General features: G+C 36.2%; 1 protein-coding gene across 1 annotated transcript in view; it reads right to left on the bottom strand.

Moving 5' to 3' along the window:
• LOC128657826 (chitin synthase chs-2-like) overlaps positions 1 to 23,402 on the bottom strand; it is a 122,099-nt gene that overhangs the window by 27,534 nt on the left and 71,163 nt on the right. The window contains exons 14-16 of the mRNA XM_053712247.1: positions 18,254 to 18,330; positions 17,053 to 17,117; positions 8,673 to 8,783 (exon numbers count right to left, since the gene is read on the bottom strand). Of these exons, the coding sequence (XP_053568222.1) occupies positions 8,673 to 8,783; positions 17,053 to 17,117; positions 18,254 to 18,330 (253 nt within the window). The remainder of the gene's footprint in view (positions 1 to 8,672; positions 8,784 to 17,052; positions 17,118 to 18,253; positions 18,331 to 23,402) is intronic.

The following is a 23,402-nucleotide window of genomic DNA, read 5'->3' as shown; positions in this document are numbered from 1 at the left end:
GAAGCCTTTGGTGACTGAGGAAGCCTGCCTCACAATTGCTCACTCCTGGAATATAAATGGCAGAAAACAGACAATGGTGACATTCTGCCCAGGTTAAAATGTGGGACACTTCTTTCATTGCTAAGAAACTGTTCCTCCCTGGTAATATATGCATGTCACTGCAGTAATTTTTACCAATTGGAAATGGAGGAATCCGTGCCTGAGGCTGGGCAAACTCTGCAGAGCCCTGAATAAGGCACAAAGTTCAAAGATGTTTATTGGTAACCTTGCCTCCCAAGAAGACCAAACACCTTACTAAGGGACCACAGACCTCAACCCAACTGGTAGCTGTGGTAATCAGTTCAATTAGGACAAAGGAAGGATGTTCTCTGAATTAGGAAATGGCAAGTTTGCTTCTAAGTTAAAGACTGTCAGATCTTGGAATCTAGAAATATTTTTTAGACAGGACCTCGTAGTCTCTATTCCATTGTTGGAGCATTGTAAGCTGAAGAGGTTGTAGATGAAACATGGCAAAGGGTACTGCATCTGAGACAGCTACCATTAGACCCACCACTTCCATGCACTGAGCCACAGAAGGAAGTGTATTTTATTTGCAGAAGAGAGAAGGAACTCTGATGATTGAGTTTGCGTTGCATTGTTAGGGATAGTCACATTGACACTTTGTAAATTATGGACCCCAGAAATAAAACCAAAGTTTGAGTAATTAAGGAACTCTTTGGTAAATGTTTTCTAAATAGAGAGCTATAGATATTATTTGAACTCTCACTGATAAAAGGGTTCCCAGTACCGGTGGTAAACATTCTGGGTGCCATGAGTAGACTGAATGGTAGTGCCACAAATTGATAATGCCTGTTAAAGAAGGCAAATTTGAAAGAAAAAAAAAAACTTATATGAGACTTACAGAGATGGCAGAATCTCAGTTTATTCCAAGAAAATTGTTTGTGACAAGAGGTCACAATTTAAGGTTGGAGGAAAGGAGATTTAATATCCTGCAACGGAAAAGTTTTTTCACTGTAAGAGCAATAAAATTGTGGAACTCATTACCAAAGGAAATTGCTAGTATGAAATGGGTCACCTTTTAGTGGGATTATTTAAGCTTGGCTGGAGCTTTTTGTAAGTATTTTAGATTTGTATAGGTAAAACTCGATGGGCTTCGGTCTTTTTTCAACCTCATCTACTATGTTACTATGTTATGTTACATTATCCCTGTGAATAGGGATATGTTTTTAGGCATCATTTAAGTCTATTGTAGACATAAATTGACCCTTCTGAACTAAAAGAAGTATAGTGCAAATAGTTTTCATCTACAAGGTGGGACTTTTAGAAATGTGTTCAAACTCTTGAGATCTAGGGGCCGATTTATCAAAGCTTCAACTGATAATACGATGGAATCCGCTTGAATCTCGCGTCATATTCGACACAAATTGAATCCGTCATAATTAGCAAAGCAACAATATCGTCAAATGTTAAAATGTATGACATAATGTATGCTCCCGCGATCTCAATCCAACGCAGATCGATGCTTGCATCATTCCAGATGTTTCGAATTCACATTTGACTCTACCCTCTTCCCAATTTATCAAACATTCAAGAGGTACGCTCACGTCTTTTCCGCCGCAGCTTACTTATCGTTTCAACCCTTGAGGCTGCGAACGCCATAGAAATCAATGGGAGTCTGAAAACCCAGAAAGGTTATGTTAGATGCTGCAAGAGAATGAAGCTTATTACATATTTATGTAAATGAGAAAGTTCATTACAATTGTATACTCTTTCTAAATCACACAGACAACAAAGACGCATGTTCAGTATCTAAATAATATGTTAAATAATAATATTATAATCACATGTAATTTCAAGGGACAGATTAATTTAAAAATGACAGGTAATATCTGTCTGGCAGCAGGACTAGTAGATATAGGGATAAAAATTAAATAAATACATTACATACTATAGCTAACTTTTTTTGATCAATCTAATTTCAACATGTTTAACGCATTTAATACAAGTCCCACTGCATTTCGCACCAAATTTGATGCAATACTTTGCATCAAATTGGACGCAATACTTGAACTCCTAAACAGCCAGCAAACTAGTGAAATTTTCCACCACTTTTGATTGGAAAATGCATAATCACATGATTTATGATATCAGCCAATCTGATTTAAACATACATTTTATACTATCACTAACTAATCAAATTGCACGATACTTGTGTCATTGATCACTTATCAGAACTTGTAAGTGCCATTTGTTAAATTGTGTATTATACTTTGAAAGTATGTATATGTGAAATTAGTATTACATTTAAACATTGATGATGACATTAGGACACACAGTGTAATATTTTTGACAATGATTTTAAAAATCGATTGATGATTTATTCAATATAGTCTTAAGATGATAGCTGAAAGGGATAGTCCACCTAACATTAAACTGTTACGAATCAGATACAGCAGAAATTAAAATCACCTCTTTACTGTCATGATATTTTCAGTGTTTTTCTTCCTACTCTTGAATTTAATTTTCATTAAGAAATGTCATCTTATATGCCAGCTCATTTTATAACATCTGTGTAGGGGTGGTGTTTAAAAATACACTGCAATCAGGAAGGGTTACACAGATGCAGAGAGAAAACTGGCCCAGCTCTTAAAATATCCATTGATTGCAAATAAATACATATGATACCCTGATTACATGTTATATTTGCATATTATTCTTGCTCAGAATAATAATATATTTACACTATACACATATAGCGGTATAAATAAACACAGAGATATGAAAGACAACATTGTTTAGAAAAAAATAAAATTTAGGGACATGTAAATATGTTTGGAAAATATTTCTGACATACATATATATATATATATATATATATATATATATATATATATATATATATATATATATATATATACATACACACACAAGTATGTGAAAATATATATGTACAAATTCTAGCATTAATAATCATTTAAAAAAAATGATATAGTCATATCATGATTTCTAGAAATACAAATACATATTAATTTATGTGAAAATATCATATATCAGATTTTTTGGATAACAAATTAAAAAAACAATATTATTGTTTGTTCAGGTATAAATCTAGCTATTTCTTGGACATTAACAGATGAAAAATAAAAGATTAGCTTTAGAGAAATGTGCTTGTTCATGGACAGTAATGATATGGTATAAATAAAGTTGGAAAAAACAGAATATCCGCGAAATCGATGGCTCTTATTTATCAACAGTCTGATGCTCATTGCTCCGTACTTGCCACGCATGCTTTTGGCAGACTTTTTAATAAATAAGGGCATCGTATATGGATATGCGACAGCAATATCTGGCGAGCGTATTGACTCCAGCAAATGCACAGAGGTTGACACTTTGAGAAATCGGCCCCCTAGAATAGGCTGAAGTGTGTCCTCTTTCTTTGGAACAATAAACAAATTGGAGTACAATCCTTGATTTATGTCTGAGACTAGAACTGAAACTATGACTCCCATGATCTAGATCTTGAACACAAGCCAGGAAGGTTTTACATTTACTGCATCTTGGGGAGCTTGAGACAGGAGGAATCTTCCTCTTGGGGTTTTGAATGAATGCCTATCCAATACCCTTGCATGACAAATAAAGTCCAATAGCAAAGGATCTTGAACACACCTGTTTCCATGCTTCCAGAAAAAAATTCAATTTGTCCCCTTCTGGTCTGGAGAAGAGGCCACACCTTTATGCAGATTTGGATGCAGGGATGGCTTCTTGGTTGGTTTTCTTTTGGACTATTGAGCATTGGAATTGCAAGATGTTTTGGGAGAAAATTAGCACTAAATAAAGACGCTATCTGATTTTATTTATATTTTTAGACTGCAGAAATGAACAAATGATGTCCTGAAGGGTTGTTTGCCCTTGGATTTTTTTTTGTCCTGAGGCAGGAATGATCCTTTATATCCAGTGACTATGGAAATAATTGCAAATAGTCCTGGGCCACATAGATTGTTTCCATGAAAAGTAAGGGATAACAGTCTAGTCTTAGGGGTCAATTTATGTAAGTGCGAGGGGACATGATACAATGTAGCGTATCATATCCGCTGCACATCGATAAATGCCGACAGCATACACTGTCTGCATTTATCATTGCACCAGCAGTTCTTGTGAACGCCCCCTGCAGATTCACGGCCAATCGGCTCCTAGCAGGTGGTGTCAATCAACGCAATCGTATTCGATTCGGTTGATTTCTGTACGCCGCCTCAGAGCAGGCAGACAGGTTATGGAGCAGTGGTCTTTACTGAAGGCTTGCCAGAAACACAGGGCATCAAGCTCCGTATGGAGCTTGAGAAATTGACCCCTTAGAGACAATGAGTCTGATGACCTAAAGCTCTCTAGTCTTGCAAGATTTTCTAACAGGTTTGATCAGTAGTGTGAGGTCAATCAATTCATTTTAGGTTGGCAATTTTAGCTTGACAACTGTTTATCATGCTACACTGTATATCAAGGACAGACACCAAAATTGCAAAATAATGCTCGCAAAATGCATGCAAAGATATTGCAAGAATTCTTTCAATGTCAGTGAGTCATCAGAACCCAAATATGCTTTCTTTTCAAAGGAGCAAAAAGTCTGAGAATGATCACTGTCTGCTCCATGCACTACATTTGGCAGCTGGATGAATAAGAGTAATTAATTCAGAAATAGCTGATTGAATGCAATCCTTACATTTAAATAATTTCAATTACAGTGAAGTAAACTGTATAGAACATTTTGCAGCACATATAACACAGAACCAACAAACTAAAAGGGACATAAAATCCACATTCTTCCTTGATTTAGATAAAACATGGAATTTTAAACAACTTTCTAATTTTCTTATATTATCTAATTTTCTTTGCTCTCTTGGTATCTTCTGTTGAAAAGCAGTTATGTAAGCTCATGAGCATACACATGTCTGCAGCACTATGTGGCAGCAGTTTTGCAAGTGTTATTCATTAGAAAGAGCTTTAAATGGCATGTAGTGCTCCAGACATCTACCTTAATATCTCTTCAACAAAGAATACCATGTGAATGAAGCAAATTTGATAATATAAGTAAATTGGAAACTTTTTTTTTTAAAACTGTATGCTCTGTATTTATCATAAAAGAAAAATGTTGGGTTTCATATCAATTTAACCCTGGAGCATAAATGGGTTAAATCAAGCTCAGGTAAGATAGAGTAAGCTTACCATCTCAACTGGCTCTGAACACCTCTTCAGAAAGGTGAAAATGGCTGCTGCACTTCAGAGATGAAAAGAGAATGAGAAGCTAGAGTGCCAACAGTCCCCAGTTTAAGAAGTGTAGTAAAATAAGCTTAAAAGTTCAGGGGAAGAAGTAATGGCTTTATCAGAAGCTTTGGTAGCTCTAAACCCGGTATCGATACATTTAAAGTGTCAGTACCTCAGAAATGGAAAAAATGCAAAAGTGCCCAAACTGTTTTAGAGTTATGTGGTGTGTAAATATATGTCCCCAGGCTATGTGAATCATGTGTACATGTTCATGTGAATAGCTAGTGGGGTGTAAGGTGCATTTGCACGTACCTGTCAGCACTTGCATCCACGATCCTCACCTCAGTTCCAAGATAATTATCTCCAGTAGTCAAGTCAATTTGAGGCAGTGCAAGCACAGTGCCAAGTATCAGTTAAAGCAACATCACTCTGAGTGAGGAGATTGGTGGGCACAACACCAGCATACAAGGAGCAACATTCTGTAGACCAGAGGAGTGTTGGATAAATCCAAATTTCACCTGGGAGGCCTTTAACATCTTTGAATTGGTAGAAGATTTTTAATACGTGGCTAAATACTCCTGTCTACACCTCTGCCCTATTTGTAGGCTCTCTGAGGAGGAAATAGGACCTCAAGTAGGTTAGAGAATCTTTTTCTGTATCTTTTACACTAGCAGTTCATATTCACCTTACTCCATCAAGAATGCAAAAATTTGACTGAGGGATAGTGTGATGGTTGAAAACTTTGGTATGTAAGGGTGTTTTGCCTCCCTCTAGAGGACAGGGAGTGTAATCTGTCATGTGATGATCTTGTGGACTCACAATCTTATAATATATATATATATATATATATATATATATATATATATATATATATATATATATATATATATATATATATAAATAAAAATAACTCATTGTGTAGTTCATTAACAAATCTAGACAGGCCCGAAGGCTTGTTTTCGAACAGAAAACCTCTGAATTACATTGTTTCCAATGCAGCAAAGGATTCTGGGTAAGATATGCAAATTAAGTACACAATGACACACCTTTTTACTTCAGTCTGCTTTTCAGCAGATTCCCTTTACGCCAAAGTATCGCTGTTCACACAGCTTATAAACTTAGCTAGGGTTAGTGCAGTGATTCATAACCATCCCAGGACAGACTGTTTCATAGTTGTTGATACTCATCAGCTGGGAGAAGGTTTGAATCACTGCTGGGTGAAGTTGATTCCGGGCAGAATACAACAACATTTTAAATTAGGGGGAGATAAAAGGTAAGTTTAAAATCCTCCACTACGCACAAAATATAGAAAAATAACTCATTGTGTAGTTCATTAACAAATCTAGACAGGCCCGAAGGCTTGTTTTCCCACAGAAAACCTCTGAATTACATTGTTTCCAATGCAGCAAAGGATTCTGGGTAAGATATACAAATTAAGTACACAATGACACACCTTTTTACTTCAGTCTGCTTTTCAGCAGATTCCCTTTACGCCAAAGTATCGCTGATCACACAGCTTATAAACTTAGCTAGGGTTAGTGCAGTGATTCATAACCATCCCAGGACAGACTGTTTCGTAGTTGTTGCTACTCAACAGCTGGGAGAAGGTTTGAATCACTGCTGGGTAAAGTTGATTCCGGGCAGAATACAACAACATTTTAAAATAGGGGGAGATAAAAGGTGAGTTTAAAATCCTCCACTACGCACAAAATATAGAAAAATAACTCATTGTGTAGTTCATTAACAAATCTAAACAGGCCCGAAGGCTTGTTTTCCCACAGAAAACCTCTGAATTACATTGTTTCCAATGCAGCAAAGGATTCTGGGTAAGATATGCAAATTAAGTACACAATGACACACCTTTTTACTTCAGTCTGCTTTTCAGCAGATTCCCTTTACGCCAAAGTATTGCTGTTCACACAGCTTATAAACTTAGCTAGGGTTAGTGCAGTGATTCATAACCATCCCAGGACAGACTGTTTCGTAGTTGTTGCTACTCATCAGCTGGGAGAAGGTTTGAATCACTGCTGGGTGAAGTGGAGGATTTTAAACTCACCTTTTATCTCCCCCTAATTTAAAATGTTGTTGTATTCTGCCCGGAATCAACTTCACCCAGCAGTGATTCAAACCTTCTCCCAGCTGTTGAGTAGCAACAACTATGAAACAGTCTGTCCTGGGATGGTTATGAATCACTGCACTAACCCTAGCTAAGTTTATAAGCTGTGTGAACAGCGATACTTTGGCGTAAAGGGAATCTGCTGAAAAGCAGACTGAAGTAAAAAAGTGTGTCATTGTGTACTTAATTTGCATATCTTACCCAGAATCCTTTGCTGCATTGGAAACAATGTAATTCAGAGGTTTTCTGTGGGAAAACAAGCCTTCGGGCCTGTCTAGATTTGTTAATGAACTACACAATGAGTTATTTTTCTATATTTTGTGCGTAGTGGAGGATTTTAAACTCACCTTTTATCTCCCCCTAATTTAAAATGTTCTTGTATTCTGCCCAGAATCAACTTCACCCAGCAGTGATTCAAACTTTCTCCCAGCTGATGAGTAGCAACAACTACGAAACAGTCTTTCCTGGGATGGTTATGAATCACTGCACTAACCCTAGCTAAGTTTATAAGCTGTGTGAACAGCGATACTTTGGCGTAAAGGGAATCTGCTGAAAAGCAGACTGAAGTAAAAAGGTGTGTCATTGTGTACTTAATTTGCATATCTTACCCAGAATCCTTTGCTGCATTGGAAACAATGTAATTCAGAGGTTTTCTGTGTGAAAACGAGCCTTCGGACCTGTCTAGATTTGTTAATGAACTACACAATGAGTTATTTTTCTATATTTTGTGCGTAGTGGAGGATTTTAAACTCACCTTTTATCTCCCCCTAATTTAAAATGTTGTTTTATATATATATATATATATATATATATATTTTTTTTTTTTTTTTTTTTTTTTAAACAAATCATTTTTTATTATTTCATCCTATAGCTACCATGGGGCTATTTAGTTTGTGAAGAGCAAAAGAAAACCTTACATACGGATGCTGAAACAGGATCAATCAACTGGCATTGGTGGATTACACACATCTGAATAGTAAATTTGAAGGCTTATGAATTTAACTACATGAATGACTAAACTAAATGCATTTGTTCATTTATTTATTAAACTGTCCGCTTGTTTTACTTTTTCAAATGACTGCAAAAAATACAGCAATCTTAGTAGGTTTTTTTTTTTTTTTAAATTCATCCAAATCCTAATGCACATGTCTACTGCATGGTGCTTAGATGCATAGAAAGCACACAGAATTCTGAAACTTAAAATTACTTTCTATAGAGCAATGTGTATATTTATTAAAAAAAGCAATGCAAATCTTTTAAAAAAACAAATAAAGTGTAGCTGTTAGCATTAATAGCTTACTTTGTTCCTTAAGGACTTTAAATCTTTTGCAATTTCTTCTTGTTTCTTCTTATCTTCATTAAGAGGCTCCAAGTAATCCTTAATAAGCATTTTCCAAAATGAAACTTCCTCCTTAAAGAGCAAGAAAAAATTTTAGGCCTCTATTTAAAAAATGCATGCCACATGTTTTCAAGCAGATTCGCTTTAATCTGTTTTGTATTTTGATGCATATTCAAAAATGAATGCATTGAAAATATGCTGCAAGATTTTAGAAATACATTCCATGCAATTCTGTATGTGCAGAAGAGATAAGACCAGTGCAATATAGCGCTGCATGGCACAATAGTTTTGCTGCATTTACAATTTCTGCTTTTTGTTTTATATTACTTTAGACCAGATTAAGTTTTATTACATTAAAACGTTGCACTTTTTAGTTTGCATTTTAATGCATATAGCCTTTGTATACAGCAGTGTACTTAGGATTGTGATCTTACAAATTCTGATTATGTTTTAACAGTTTCTGTGTAACTTTAACAAATTAGGGTCATACTTTTTTATATTATGTTGCACTTATTATTTTTCTATTTAAATTAAAACTGGCCGTGTCAGTTTTACAGAGAGCTTCCTTACTTTATATGGGCCCAATAAATAGAATTATTATAGTGCATACTTCAAAGGGCCTAAGCACACGGAATTCTATAAGAAAAAGCGAGGAACCTGGAAGTAACATAGAGATGAGGCGTCTTCCATAGAAAGTTAAGAGGCTCTCTGGGATTCAGAATTTCACAATGGAGAGTGTATTCAACAGGAGAACACCTGGGGCTGATACAAAGGATCAGTTTACAGCAAATACAAATTAAACCAAAATGCTTTCACTACAGTTTATCTTGCTTTTCCCTCTAGTTTAGTATATATATTACTTTTCTGTTGGTTAAATAAGTGTATTGTGAATTTTGAGCAAAATTTACCTGCATACAGCTGGCAAGATTATTCAGTAAGACCAGATTTTGTAAAATGCTTACAGCATTTCATAAGAATCACTGGAGAGTTTCAGACATAACCTGGGAACTCCCCTGTTTATCCCAGGGAACACACTTGTCATCGTCCCCCTCACACACACTTTCTGGAGCTGTGTTTTACTTTACAGCAGAGCAAAAACACAGTGCAATGTAACAAGTAAAAGATACACAGAAATATGCAAAGTATGAACCTAATTTGTTAAAGTAACACAGAAACATTTAAAATATAGCCAGAATTTGTAAAATCACCTCTAAATGTATTACAATACAAAATAGAAAGTGCTATGTAATAAAACTTAAAGGACCTAATCTGAAGTGTAAAGTAATATAAAATACAAAGCATAAAGTGTAAGTGTAACAAAACTCTAATGTCATGCAGTGCTATATTGCACTGGGACTGTCTCTTCTTTACATACAGAAATACCCATTAGATAATTATTGCAAAATTTGCCTGTCTAATACTAATAATGTGGAATAAAATAAAAAAGAATGACATCTAATTAGAATTATGATTCATAAGGCTGCTACTTTTTAACATTTCCTCAACCTCAGATCGCATGATTTTCAAGCCCTGCTCTCACACTTGGTTTTGTGCAATGTTAAAATCTGCTAGCGGATGCTGTATAGGAGGTCCTGAATATCAGAGGAAAGGTTCCCTTTCTGAAAATCTTGTCCACCCACACTTTCATAAATGGTAATCTACTTCTTAGTCCTAGTATGTTTAACCTTTTAACTGATAAGCCATTTCCACCCCTGTACTGAGCTATTTTGTACTTTCTAGTTGTTGCACATTTTCAGTGAGAAACCAACACATATTATAGATTGGGTTTTTTTCAGCAGACCCAGCCGATTCAAACTATACTATTATTTTATTTATATATTTATATATATATATATATATATCATGGCATGTGAGAAATGTCTAACAAAAAGTGTAAAAATAAACAAAGAACAAACAAGGTTATAAACAGTAGTGTGTGTGTGTGTGAAGTTTTGTAAAGTTTTGAACAAATAAGGGATTAATCTCATGAACCTCTGCTTAAAAGGACATACACTTTGAAATGGTAATATAAAATGCTAAATCATATATATAAAAAAATCAATCAACTTTCATTATTTATTTTGTTTTCTTTTCCTGCAATTCCATTCTGAAATTGTATTTTCAGTTCCTGTTAGAAATGGAAGTGCAAAACACTGTTATATCCCACACAGACATTGGCTGCACTCTCTAGTGACCAATTTATAACTGTCCCAAATTGGCCACAGCAGAGAAGATAACCTAAGTTACAACATGGCCCCTCCCATTGTTTTATAGACAATAAATATCTACACTTCTTTTGTCAATATTTAAACAGCAAATGAAACTTTAAAAAATACATCTACATGTTATACTTAAACTAATATTTTCTTTGAATGTATCATTCTATGTAGCATTTATTTAGTGGTTAATGTCTCTTGAAATAAATACAGATTGGGGCGGAGCTTGGAGCCGAATGGAGACGGACGTGTAATCTCCTAGCTCCGTGCTGCTAGCTGACAAAAAGCGGTTTTCACTAACAATCCAGCCTGAATCCTACACATGTAGCCTAAGGGAAGACTCCTGACCTTGAACTAGCCAAGAATTGCTAGTCTTGGCACAGTATCGAAGTAGGAAGGGGAAAGGTAACACAAACCGACCTCCATCACAACAATGACGCAGCAATGTGTCGATGCTCCTGGCAGCTGATGGAGGTTAGTTCATATCATCGGACAAAAGGGTGAGGTGGAAGTGAAGCGAATACGGTTCGCTGGTAAGTAATTTTGATAACTTATACACGAAACACGGAACTTTCAAATTTGGGCCTATCACAAAATAAATCAGCCCATAGAACACTTACCCACCGATAAAGCTGACCCAGGGTATACCATTTATCAAGAGTGTTAACCATCTTACCTCACTCAGAATACCAGCAGGCCTCAGCCCTACGCAGGCTCACAAATCAATCCTCTACTACTTTAGAATGTGTCAAGATCACAGCATGGCACTGTATCCCTGACAAAAGATATAACAGGCAGATAAACATTGGATTTGATGTGAATATACCCAGAAGGGACCTATGGATATTACCCTCAACTGACTTATGAAACTTATTCTCAAGTAAATATATTATAGGGGAACACTAACTAACTACGAAACGCTCAGATAGCCACACTCATGGACTGATATCCTATTATTTGGTCCTCCTCCTCATATCATTCCGCAATTAGAACCACGTATAAGCTGTACACTGGTCAGGGGTGAACAGGATATTTACTATACAAAACTCTGGTATATACATCTTGCGTACACTCAAAGTACTTCTGGCTCCAAGAAATAACTATGTCAGCTAGGAAAAAAAAGCCTAGTGCAACAAGCAAGACCTCAGTAGCCGCATTAGTCTTCAAATCAGCAAAAGGCGATAAGACCTCAGACACCCAGAGCACGACACTTGAAGAAGATTTAGAACTTGATACAGATTCTCAGACCACTATGGAAGATACAATACCCACTACAAAAGCGGATCTCAAGCTCTTGGTCTTTAAACAGGATATCTCAGTCAACTTCGACAAATTATGGGAGAAATGTAACACAGTTACTAGCAGCCTGGCTGATCTCAAACAAGATATGAACGACCTTAGGTCTAGAGTAGCCACTTTAGAAGATGCAGAATCGACCACAGTAGATGAAATATCCACTCTCTCTCAACAAGTTTCCTCCCAACAACAAATAATCAATTAAATCCAAGACAACATGGAGGACTTGGAGAATTGCGGTCGTAGAAATAATTTTAGACTAAAAGGAATACCAGAATCATTCACCCATTACGAGCTAAAAAATTATCTGCTACAGCTCTTTCAAGCCATATCAAGAGTGGTAGACGAAATGGAAAGGGCTCATCGTGCACTCTGTGGGAAACCTAACGAAAATGCCCCACCACGGGATGTATTAGTCAAGATGCTCTGCTTTCCAAACAGAAACACTCCTATCTGCAGCGAGTAAGAACCAAACTTTTAAGTTCCAAGGTTCCATCATCCAATTTTATCAAGATCTATGTTTAAAAATGTTGCAAAAAAGGAGTACATTGCACCCACTCACATCCCTTCTAAGGAAACACCAGATAAATTACAGATGTGGTTTCCCTTTGGCACTCCAAATTTTCCATGAAGGCAGAGTTCTTAGCCTCAGGGAAGTATCGGACATTCTGGAAATCTGCAAATATCTTCAGCTTGATCCACCTATCATCCCATCTTCCGAACATGCCGAGACAGAAGACCAAACACTCACCCATCCAAGCCAACCCCAGAGACAAAGATGGACCAGAATTACAAAGAAAAAATCTAAGACCTGAAGGATAACACTCTTAAAGGATCCTCCTGATATATTGCCAACAAAAATCCAACCTGTACCGAATGGTTGGAAAAGGATAAAGATGTTAGAGTCACCCTAAACCTCTAACAAGAACCAACAGAAGAAAAAGAGATTGAGATAAGTATAACTTTCTCTAATAATGACACTATTCTCTTTCCTACAGTTGTCCCATAGGTCCATATCACCTTAAAGTCTTAAGCTTAGACTCAGTACAGGACACTTATGTGGCTTGTAAAGTCACACTTCAATAACCAACCTTTCATCTGATAGAAGCTTAGTAGAGACTCATGTTATCTTATACTACAACCTGTTTAGTTCATCATACTATAAGAAGCTTAGCACCAGATACTAGGAACAGAGATAAATATGAAGACATGCCTGTCAAACCACCCTTCTTTTAGGTGTTAACCAACTCTATCAATTTCTTAAGCAACACACTAGATACCCCTATTTGAAACTTTTATATGTGGACTAAAAGTGTGTTAATTTCCCCCAATGTTTTTAATATTACTGTTTTTTCATTTTTGTTTAAGGTTGATGTTTTTTACTGTTTGTTTAAACTGTGATGGCACGAAAATTGACACTAATCTGTTGTCTTGGGAAGGCGGGGAAAGCAGAACTTGGATAACCATATGTATAGGTACTATTAGAGAACGTAAAGAGAGCGACAGTACTGTAAAACATAGATAATGACACCAAACATTAAACTTATCTCCCACAATGTTCGTGGCCTTAACTCTGACCTGAAATGAAAAACAGCCTTGACCCAATACTCTAAACTTAAGGCTAACATAATATTTCTCACAACATTTGATTCCCAAGAGCTGGTCTAGGCATTGCCCCCATCACTTCCACTCCACAACAGACAGAAAGAAAAGGGGAGTCTCCATACTAATACATAATTCGACTGATTTTGCCTTAGAAGAAATAATCAAAGACACGGAAGGTAGATTTTTGATAGTTAGGGGTAGACTTCAAGAAATAAATATAACTTTATGCAACGTATATGCCCCAAACAAAAAGCAAGACTCCTTCTTTAGACAAGTGTCAATGTTATTAAACAACTGATCACAATCTAGGATTTTCCTAGGGGGAGACTTCAATATTACCATGCCCCCTAACACGGCAATAGGCTCTGCAAAACTAACACATAAACAACAACGACACAATACAGTAATAAAATCAATCAAATATTCACTTCACTCTCATAAAATTCTAGACTCCTGGGACACACTATATGATAGGACCACAGAATATACCTTTTACTCTCACGCCCACAAATCATACTCAAAACTAGACTATATATATTTAAGCCAGCTTCTTATTCCCGATTTAATATCTTCCTCAATACAAACATACATGGACACCACAGACCAAGATCTTGGACTTTTGATCCTAAAACCCTCAAGAACCCTGAGACACGGGACATTATACTTATGAACCCCTAATCTGCTGCCCCCAACATCGCCGCCACCTACATTATATTTATTAACCCCTAATCTGCCTTCCCCAATGTCGCCGCAACCTACCTACACTTTTTAACCCCTAATCTGCCGCCCCCAACGTCGCCGCCACTATATTAAATTTATTAACCCCTAAACCTAAGTCTAACCCTAAACCTAACACCCACTAACTTAAATATAATTTAAATAAATCTAAATAAATATTCCTATCATTAACTACATTATTCCTATTTAAAATTAAATACTTAACTAGAAAATAAACCCTAAGCTAGCTACAATATAACTAATAGTTACATTGTATATATCTTAGGGTTTATTTTATTTTACAGGCAAGTTTGCATTTATTTTAACTAGGTAGAATAGTTATTAAATAGTTATTAACTATTTAATAACTACCTAGTTAAAATAAATACAAAAGTACCTGTAAAATAAAACCTAACCTAAGTTACACTAACACCTAACACTACAATATAATTAAATAAATTAACTAAATTAAATACAAATACCTAAATTAAATTAAATTAGCTAAAGTACAAAAACAAACACTAAATTACAGAAAATAATAAACAAATTACAGATATTTAAACTAATTACACCTAATCTAATAGCCCTATTAAAATAAAATAAAAAAATAGGTAGTTTATGGGTGTTAGTGTACTTTTTAGCACTTTAGTTATAAGTTTTAAGTTACGGCGTTGTACCATAAAACTCTTAACTACTGACTTTTAAATGCGGTAGGACTCTTGACAGGAGAGGGTATACCGCTCACTTTTTGGCCTCCCAGGACAGACTCGTAATACCGGCGCTATGGAAGTCCCATAGAAAAAAAGACTATACAAAGTTTATGTAAGTCGTTTTGCAGTAAGGCCAAAGAAGTGTGCAGTGACCCTAAACCTTCAAGACTCGTAATACCAGCGGAAGTAAAAAAGCAGCGTTAGGACCTCTTAATGCTGCTTTTTTACCCTAATGCACAACTCGTAAACTAGCCAAATGTGTGGCTCAGGGGACAAGAATAAAAAAAAAATATTTACAAAATTTACCTAGCTATGTAAAAGGCTAAATATGACTCCAAGTCACCTCTATTAGAAAACTGGGAACAGGGTATAGGTAAGGAATATACAAAAGACAAATGGGATCATATCTTCCTACACTCTAGTAAGGGACTAATCAGTGCAGACTTTAGGGAGAACTGTATAAAAACCACATTTAGATGGTACCTAACTCCCATAAAGACAGCATACTTTTCCACACAAAATAGTAAAAATTGTTACAGGGGGTGCACAACACGGGGTACCTATATTCACATGTGGTGGGAATGTCCCAAGGTAAATCTGTCTGGACCAAACTCTCCACCTTGATTAGTACAATTCTATCGGATCGGATCACCCTTACAATCTCTAAAGCCTTACTAAACAAATATATAAAACCTTACAACTCCTCAATTAATACTTTTATAAGAATTCTATGTACAGCCACAAGAATCTCTATAGCTAGATTTTATTAAACGGGATTTCCTTTGTGAGATGAGGTTATGGCTAGGATCAAGAACACATACATCATGTCAGAACAAGCTTCTTGGGCTCAGAGCACTAGCACTCAATTTAAAAAAAACTGGTTCTACTGGATTCTAAAATAAAGAAATATAGATAAAATATAAAAGAGTAGTCTCCGCCCAATTTATACCCCCTAGAGAGTGAAAAAGATAGACATTGCCAACTCCAATCTTATCCTCAGAAAATCGAATTTAAATGCTAAAATTATCCTGACCTCTTCCCTGCTCAGAATATCACCACACACTCTCACGGTATCAACAGATTTTTATTTATAATAATGTTCAGTTTTATATATGTGTTATCAAGTTTATTTTTCACGTTATATTGACGTTATATTGATGTTATATTTTATTTTACAATATGTGTTAAACAGCCATTTCTAAACAAAGACTTGTTATAACAATACTTTAAATTCGGAACCTAAAAGCCCCATGGCATAGAGGAAGAAATAACATCTGGCTTCAAGGTTAAAGGCTAAACCAAGTAACAAACTTTCCCTAAAAGACTTTCTTGTATGCCTTTTACCCTCTCGTAGGAGGGGACAGACGACAACCTCTCTTGGGACATTGAAATGCCTATTAAGACAAATGGTTCCTATACAATAAGCACAATGCATAACATAATGTTGTTTGACATGCTCTGTTTATTTTGTGACAAAATAATAAAACTATTTCAACATTAATAAATGCAGATTTATTTATGCACGGGTTTTGATCTTCTACAAACAATTTACTTTCACATTGTAAAATGCGCTCAAACCCACCTGCTTTACAAGTTTACTTTCAGCTGTATTAGCGCTCGAGCCGGAACATTAAATACTGCTCCACTTGTAATCTAGCCCATAGTGTGCATATCTTTCACTCACATTGAACATTTTAATATATAGAAGAGAGTAGTATCTTGCTGCTCTTAATATTAACGTCTTTCACAGATCATTATATGATAAAGAAATTACTGCTAATTACTCATATTACTCACCTCCTCTAATTGTTCTTCATTCAGTACATTGTATCTTAATTTTGATTGTAATTGTTGTATCCATCCTGTTTGCAGAACAAAATATAAAGAATACTATTATTTCCAAAGCAAGAAAACAAAAAATAAACATATCCATACTAAAAGTAACTAAACTTTGGTTTAATTAGTAATGCATTTGATTTGATACCTATTCATAGTCAAGACAATGTGCAACTAATGCAGGTAATGTGAGGTCCCTTGTAGAATCCCCTAAGGAAACTAAAGCAAACCGATGGCACAAGTACCCAAGGTGGGCACTCTGTATTTAGCTACCACCATACTGCTTGGTGCCATTAGTTGCAATTGTAGCGCTTAAAGGGATATGAAACACAAATTTTGTCTTTCATGATTCAGATAGAGCATGTGATTTTAAATAACTTTCTAATATACTTCTCATCAATTTTTCTTTGGAGCTGGACAATTTCTGGAGCACAATATGGCAGCAGTTTTGCAACAATGTTATCTGTTTGCAAGAGCACTAGATGACAGCACTATTTCCTGCCATGTAGTGCTGCAGGTGCCTACCTAGGTATCTCTTCCACAGCGAATATCATGGGAACGAAGCAAATTTGATAATAGAAGTAAATTGGAAACTTTTTAAAAATGGAATGTTCTGTCTGAATTACAAAAGATAATTTTTGGGTTTCATATCCCTTTAATACATTTTTTTTCCTGTGAATACATGCTTTATATAAGCAATTATGCTTTAACTTTCATATACATGTTTCTTTCATATACCTGTAAATTTTAAATAGCTTCTATTTGGGCACAATTTAAAAAAAAGATTTGCCATCTTACCCTAAGCAATTAATTATTTTGTAAGGTCTAAAATTTGTCTTGTAGGGTTCTTTACATTTCTAAAGGAAGAGGCAAGCCAAATATAATGACGTATAGTAGTCAATGAAACTTTACAAAATGTGCACAGTCTTTTTATATTTACACTTTTTGAGTCACCAGCTCCTACTGAGCATGTGCAAGAATTCACAGACTATACATATATGCATTTGTGATTGGCTGAAGGCTTTCACATGATACAGGGGGTGCAAATAGACGATAAGCTGCTTTTTCATTTCTTTCTATGGAAAGAAGTTTCCAACTTGCAGGAAACTCAGCCCCTTTTCTTAATTCATGGTCTGTGTGCCATTATATAATATATACTTACTTTCTTCATAAGTATAATCTTCCTGCACACCATCATTTTTGTGGCTTCCTTGTATGGTGTAATTTTCATATTCTCGGCTACAAAAACCAAATGATTACATAAAATATTATAAAACTAAATTTAAACATATATTTGTAACTAATAAACTAAGACAACATGTATTCCATTCACATTGTTTTTGATGTGTGTGAATATTAGTGATTATTCATTATGAACAAATGGTCTGGCTAGTAATGATGTTTCTGCTGTTTTTGTAACCTAGGCAATACTTTCAAGCACATGGCATCAACTCTATCATTTTCTGCTATTTTACCTGTGTATGGCCAGGAAGCAGGAAAGATGGAGCGGATAACAACATTTAATTCTTGGTTAAATAAGTGGTGCTCGGAAAGAGGTTTTGGTTTTGTTGACCATTATAGCTTGGTTTGGCAAGATACTAGGTTATTTAAGAGAGATGGCTTGCATTTGGATGACAAAGGAACACAGTATCTGGGAGAGGAGTCCAAATGCTTTATTAGAAGTCATTTTAACTAGTAAAGGGAGGTAACATTAATATATCCACCTACCCCCCACAGCATGTCAAAACTGTTAGTCCAAGTTACAGTTCTAGAAATTCTAGTAGAAAAGTTCTTCATGCCATAAGCACAAATGCTTGCAGCTTAAGAAATAAATTACCTGAAGTCAGTTCAATAATGACTAGGGACAACTTGGATTTAGTAGCTATAACAGAAACATGGTACGATTTGCATAACTGGGACATAGTCATACCTGGATACAGGTTATTTAAAAAGAGTAGGAAAGAAAGGTGGAGGGGTTGCTCTGTAGGTAAAAGAAAATATAAAAGGTAATCGAAATAATTGTAGGAACTAATGATAATGTGGAAAGTATGTGATGAAACTGGGGACAAATGTGTGTTTAGAATAGGTGCTGTATATAGGCCTCCATTACCGGATATGAAAGACTGGACAAGCTGTTATTGTTTTTTATAATGAAGGTAGATTTTAGTAGTGGGGAACTTTAATTTGCCAGATATAGACTGGAAGATTCCAGTTGCTAGATCAGCTAAAAGCATGCGTATCCTTGAATCTTTGCAAGGGTGATTGGTTAAGGAACCAACTCGAATGGAAGCTATATTAGATGTAATACTTACAAGGAGTATCAGATGTGTCTGTAGGTGAGAACCTGAGGTCCAGTAAACACTAAATGGTCTACTACTATAAAGAATAATATGCACAGATACTGATCTAAAAATCCAGTATAAAACCTTTTAAAAATGAACTTAGAAGTTCCCAGTTTAGCCCTGTTAATGATATTAGGCTGGGACACCCAGTGAAAGGGGCTGGAAAACCAGGAAGAGCAGACACTCCCCCCTTCCCTGCATATGAAAAGACAGATTAGACTAACAGGAGCCAGCAGTAGTCTGTAAACAAGTGTATACATCTGTAACTTTGGGGCTTGGCTAGGAGTCCAAAAATCAGCACAATGTTATTAAAAATAAGCAAAACTATACATTGTTACAAAAAAAAACTCCCAGATGGGCTATATAAATGGATAATCTTCAAAACATTTTTTCAAAGAAAAATCTAGTGTACAATGTCCCTTTAATCTGTTTGGTACAGGCACTGTCCATTCAGACTAAAGTTTTTTACTTTAGGAAGTCTGATTTTTCATACATGAAAGAATACCTAAACAAGCATTTCAAATGGCTAATTCTTATAATGGGGGCTCTAGAAAAGTAATAATTTTTGAAGGATGCCACTTTAGATGCAAACACACACTGTATTAGACATGTCTGTAGAAGTAAAAGAAAGAGGAAACCAATATGGTTTACCAAAGAAGTAGCACATGCTGTGAAGACAAAAAAAGAAAGCTTATAAAAATTACAGACACACACAGTCAGATGATGATATGCAAATATGGAGACTCCAACTAAAAAAGACTTAGCAGCTAATTAGGAAGGTTAAAACTTATACGGAAGAGAAGATAGCACAGTCAGTAAAACCTTCTTTAACCCCTTGAGTGCTAACGACGGCTCTGAGCCGTCGCAGAGTTTCTCACTCTGGTGCTAATGACGGCTCAGAGCCGTCGCTAGCACTCTCCCACCTTGAGGGAGATCTGGGGGCTCCCACCCGCTCCTACCTCGGCGATCGTGCCTGTAGATTGACAGGCATCGCCGGGGCTTCCTGTTTTGCGTGGTGACGTCACGCGTAATGACGTGATGACGTCACTGCGCAACTTTATTTAAAAAAAGACAATGGACAATATAGGGAAAGGGGGCATGCTGCTTAGAAGCCTGTATCTCAGGCATCTAAGCAGCTACAGACCCCCAAGACCCACCGTTGGAAAGGTAATCGCCTAACCTTTCCAACGGTATAAGTCTTGGGGATCTGAAAAGAAAAAGCGTAAAAAATAAAAATATTTTAAAAAATGTAAAATTAAAAAACCCTCAAATGTGCTTAGCACCCAGGTGGGAAAGTGCTTAGCACTCAAAGGGTTAAAGAGACACTCTACAATATAATTTGTATTGTTTTAAAAGATAGATAATCCCTTTATTACCCATTCCCCAGTTTTGCATAACCAACACAGTTATATTAATATACTTTTTACCTCTGTGATTACCTTGTATCTAAACATCTTCTGACAGCCCCCTGATCACATGACTTTTTATTAATTATCTATTGACTTGCATTTAGTACTGTGTTGTGCTAACTCTTAAATAACTCCTCGGGCATGAACACAATGTTATCTATATGGCACACATGAACTAGCAGTCTCCTGCTGTGAAAAACTAATAAAAAAGCATGTGATTAGAGGTTGTCTATAGTGGCTTAGAAACATACAGAAAAATGTAGAGGTTTACATGTTATAAAGTATATTAATATAACAATGTTGGTTGTGCAAAGCTGGGGAATATGTAGTAAAGGCATTATCTGTCTCTTTAAACAATAACAATTTTAGTGTAGACTGTCCCTTTAAATATATCAGTGAAAGGAGAAAAACTAAGGATGGAAGAGTAAAATTGAAAACAGTTGATGTTAGAATAGTAGAAGGATATAAGCAAATTGCAGACTGGCTCAATGATTACTTGTGTTCTGTTTTCACAAAAGATTGTGAAGATAGAGGGGCTGATTATCAAATATCTGTCTGACATGATACGCTGTAGCATATCGTGTCCGACAGACATCGTTGAATGCTGACAGCATACGCTGTCTGCATTTAACATTGCACAAGCAGTTCTGGTGAACTGCTTGTCCAATGCCACCCCCTGCAGATTTGCGGCCGCTAGCAGGGGGTGTCAATTAACCCGATTGTATGAGATCGGATGGATTGATGTCCGCAGCCTCAGAGGTGGAGGACCAGTTAAGGAGCAGCGGTCTTAAGACCGTTGCTTCATAACTGCTGTTGCCGGCGAGCCTTGAGGCTCGCGTGGAAACAAGGGCATCAGGGGCCATTTGGCCCTTGATAAATCAGCCCCAGAATGTCTACATTAAGGGATCCTATAAAAAATGTAAATTAACTTAGCACTAATCTTTTTAAAGAGGATGAGGTTTTAGTGGCATTAACAAAAATAAATGTAAAAAATTCAGTGGATCCTGATAATATTCATCCAAGGGTTTTTAAAGGAATTTCGATTGGAACAACTCCTGTCAATAGTGACTGATTAAACAGATCAGTTAATGGGGCAATTAGCACTAGATGATTGGTGAATAGCGAATGTAGTACCTCTTCATAAAAAGGGCAGTATGGAAGAATCTGGTAGCCACAGACCAATTAAGTTTAACTTTAGTAGTAGGGAAACTAATGGAAAAGCTCTTAAAAGAAAGAATTATGACTTACATAAAGACAAACAATATAGAGGATCAAAATCGACATGGTTTTACTTCAGGGAGATCATGTCAGACTAATCTAATTGACTTATTTGATTATGTAACAAAAGTATCAGATCAGGGTGGAGCAGTTGATGTAGTATATCTAGATTTCAGCAAAGCATTTGACACCGTCTCACGCAACAAACTAATTCACAAACTGTATCTCCATGGTCTAGACTCAAAAATTGTAAACTGGCTTAAAGGGACAGTATACATCAATTTCCATATACAGTAAGTCCCCTACATATGTTGTGTTATGTTGATTCAAATGGTTCCAAGTTACACAAACGGAATTATTTCACTGTTCTATCTCACTAAATCTCACTAAATTTAATTTTTATACTGAATTGTGATTAGTCCATGGCCATTCGAATGTAATGAATAAATCCAAACTAATTCGGATTTATTCGTTACAAATTAATTCAGATTAGTTTAGTTTCATTGCTCGGGTAATTCAGAAATTCAAATCGATTAGAATCTCAGAATTTGGCGAAATTGTCTGAATTTCAATTCAGAAAGAAACGAAACGCACATGTCTAGTATTTTCTGTAGATGCCTCTGTGAGGGTGGGTGTGTATGTCTTTGTGTGTTTTCTGTGATTGTCTCTGTGAGGGTGTGTGTATGTATGTCTGTGTTTCTGTGGATGTCTCTGTGAGGGCATGTGCGTATGTCTTTGTGGGTGTCTCTGTGAGGGTGTGTGCGCAGTCTTTGTGTGTTTTCTGTGGATGTCTCTGTGAGGGTGTGTGCGTATTTCTTTGTGCATTTTCTGTGGGTGTCTCTGTGAGGGTGTGTGTGTGTACGTCTTTGTGTATTTTCTGTGGATGCCTCTGTGAGGGTAGATTTGTATGTCTTTGTGCATTTTCTGTGGGTTTTTCTGTGAGGGTTTGTGTGTTTATGTATGTCTGTTTTCTGTGGATGTCTCTGTGAGGGTATGTGCATATGTCTTTTCTGTGGGTGTCTATGTGGGTGTGTGCCTGTGTATGTATGTCTGTCTGTTTTCTGTGGATGTCTCTGTGAGGGTGTGTGCATATGTCTGTGTGTTTTCTGTGGGTGTCTCTGTGAGGGTGTGTCCATATGTCTGTGTATTTTCTGTGGGTGTCTCTGTGAGGGTGTGTGTGTATGTCTTTGGGTGTTTTCTGTGGATGTCTCAGTGAGGGTGTGTGTGTGTATGTATGTCTCTGTGTGTTTTCTGTGGGTGTCTCTCTGGGTGTGTATGTCTTTGTGTGTTTTCTGAGTCTGTCTCTGTGGGTGTTTCCTTGGGTGTATGAGCAAGTTTGTGT

The sequence above is a fragment of the Bombina bombina genome, chromosome 4 (genome assembly GCF_027579735.1).
Source record: "Bombina bombina isolate aBomBom1 chromosome 4, aBomBom1.pri, whole genome shotgun sequence".
NCBI classification, from domain to species: domain Eukaryota; kingdom Metazoa; phylum Chordata; class Amphibia; order Anura; family Bombinatoridae; genus Bombina; species Bombina bombina.
This window is presented reverse-complemented; position numbering and strand designations above follow the sequence as displayed.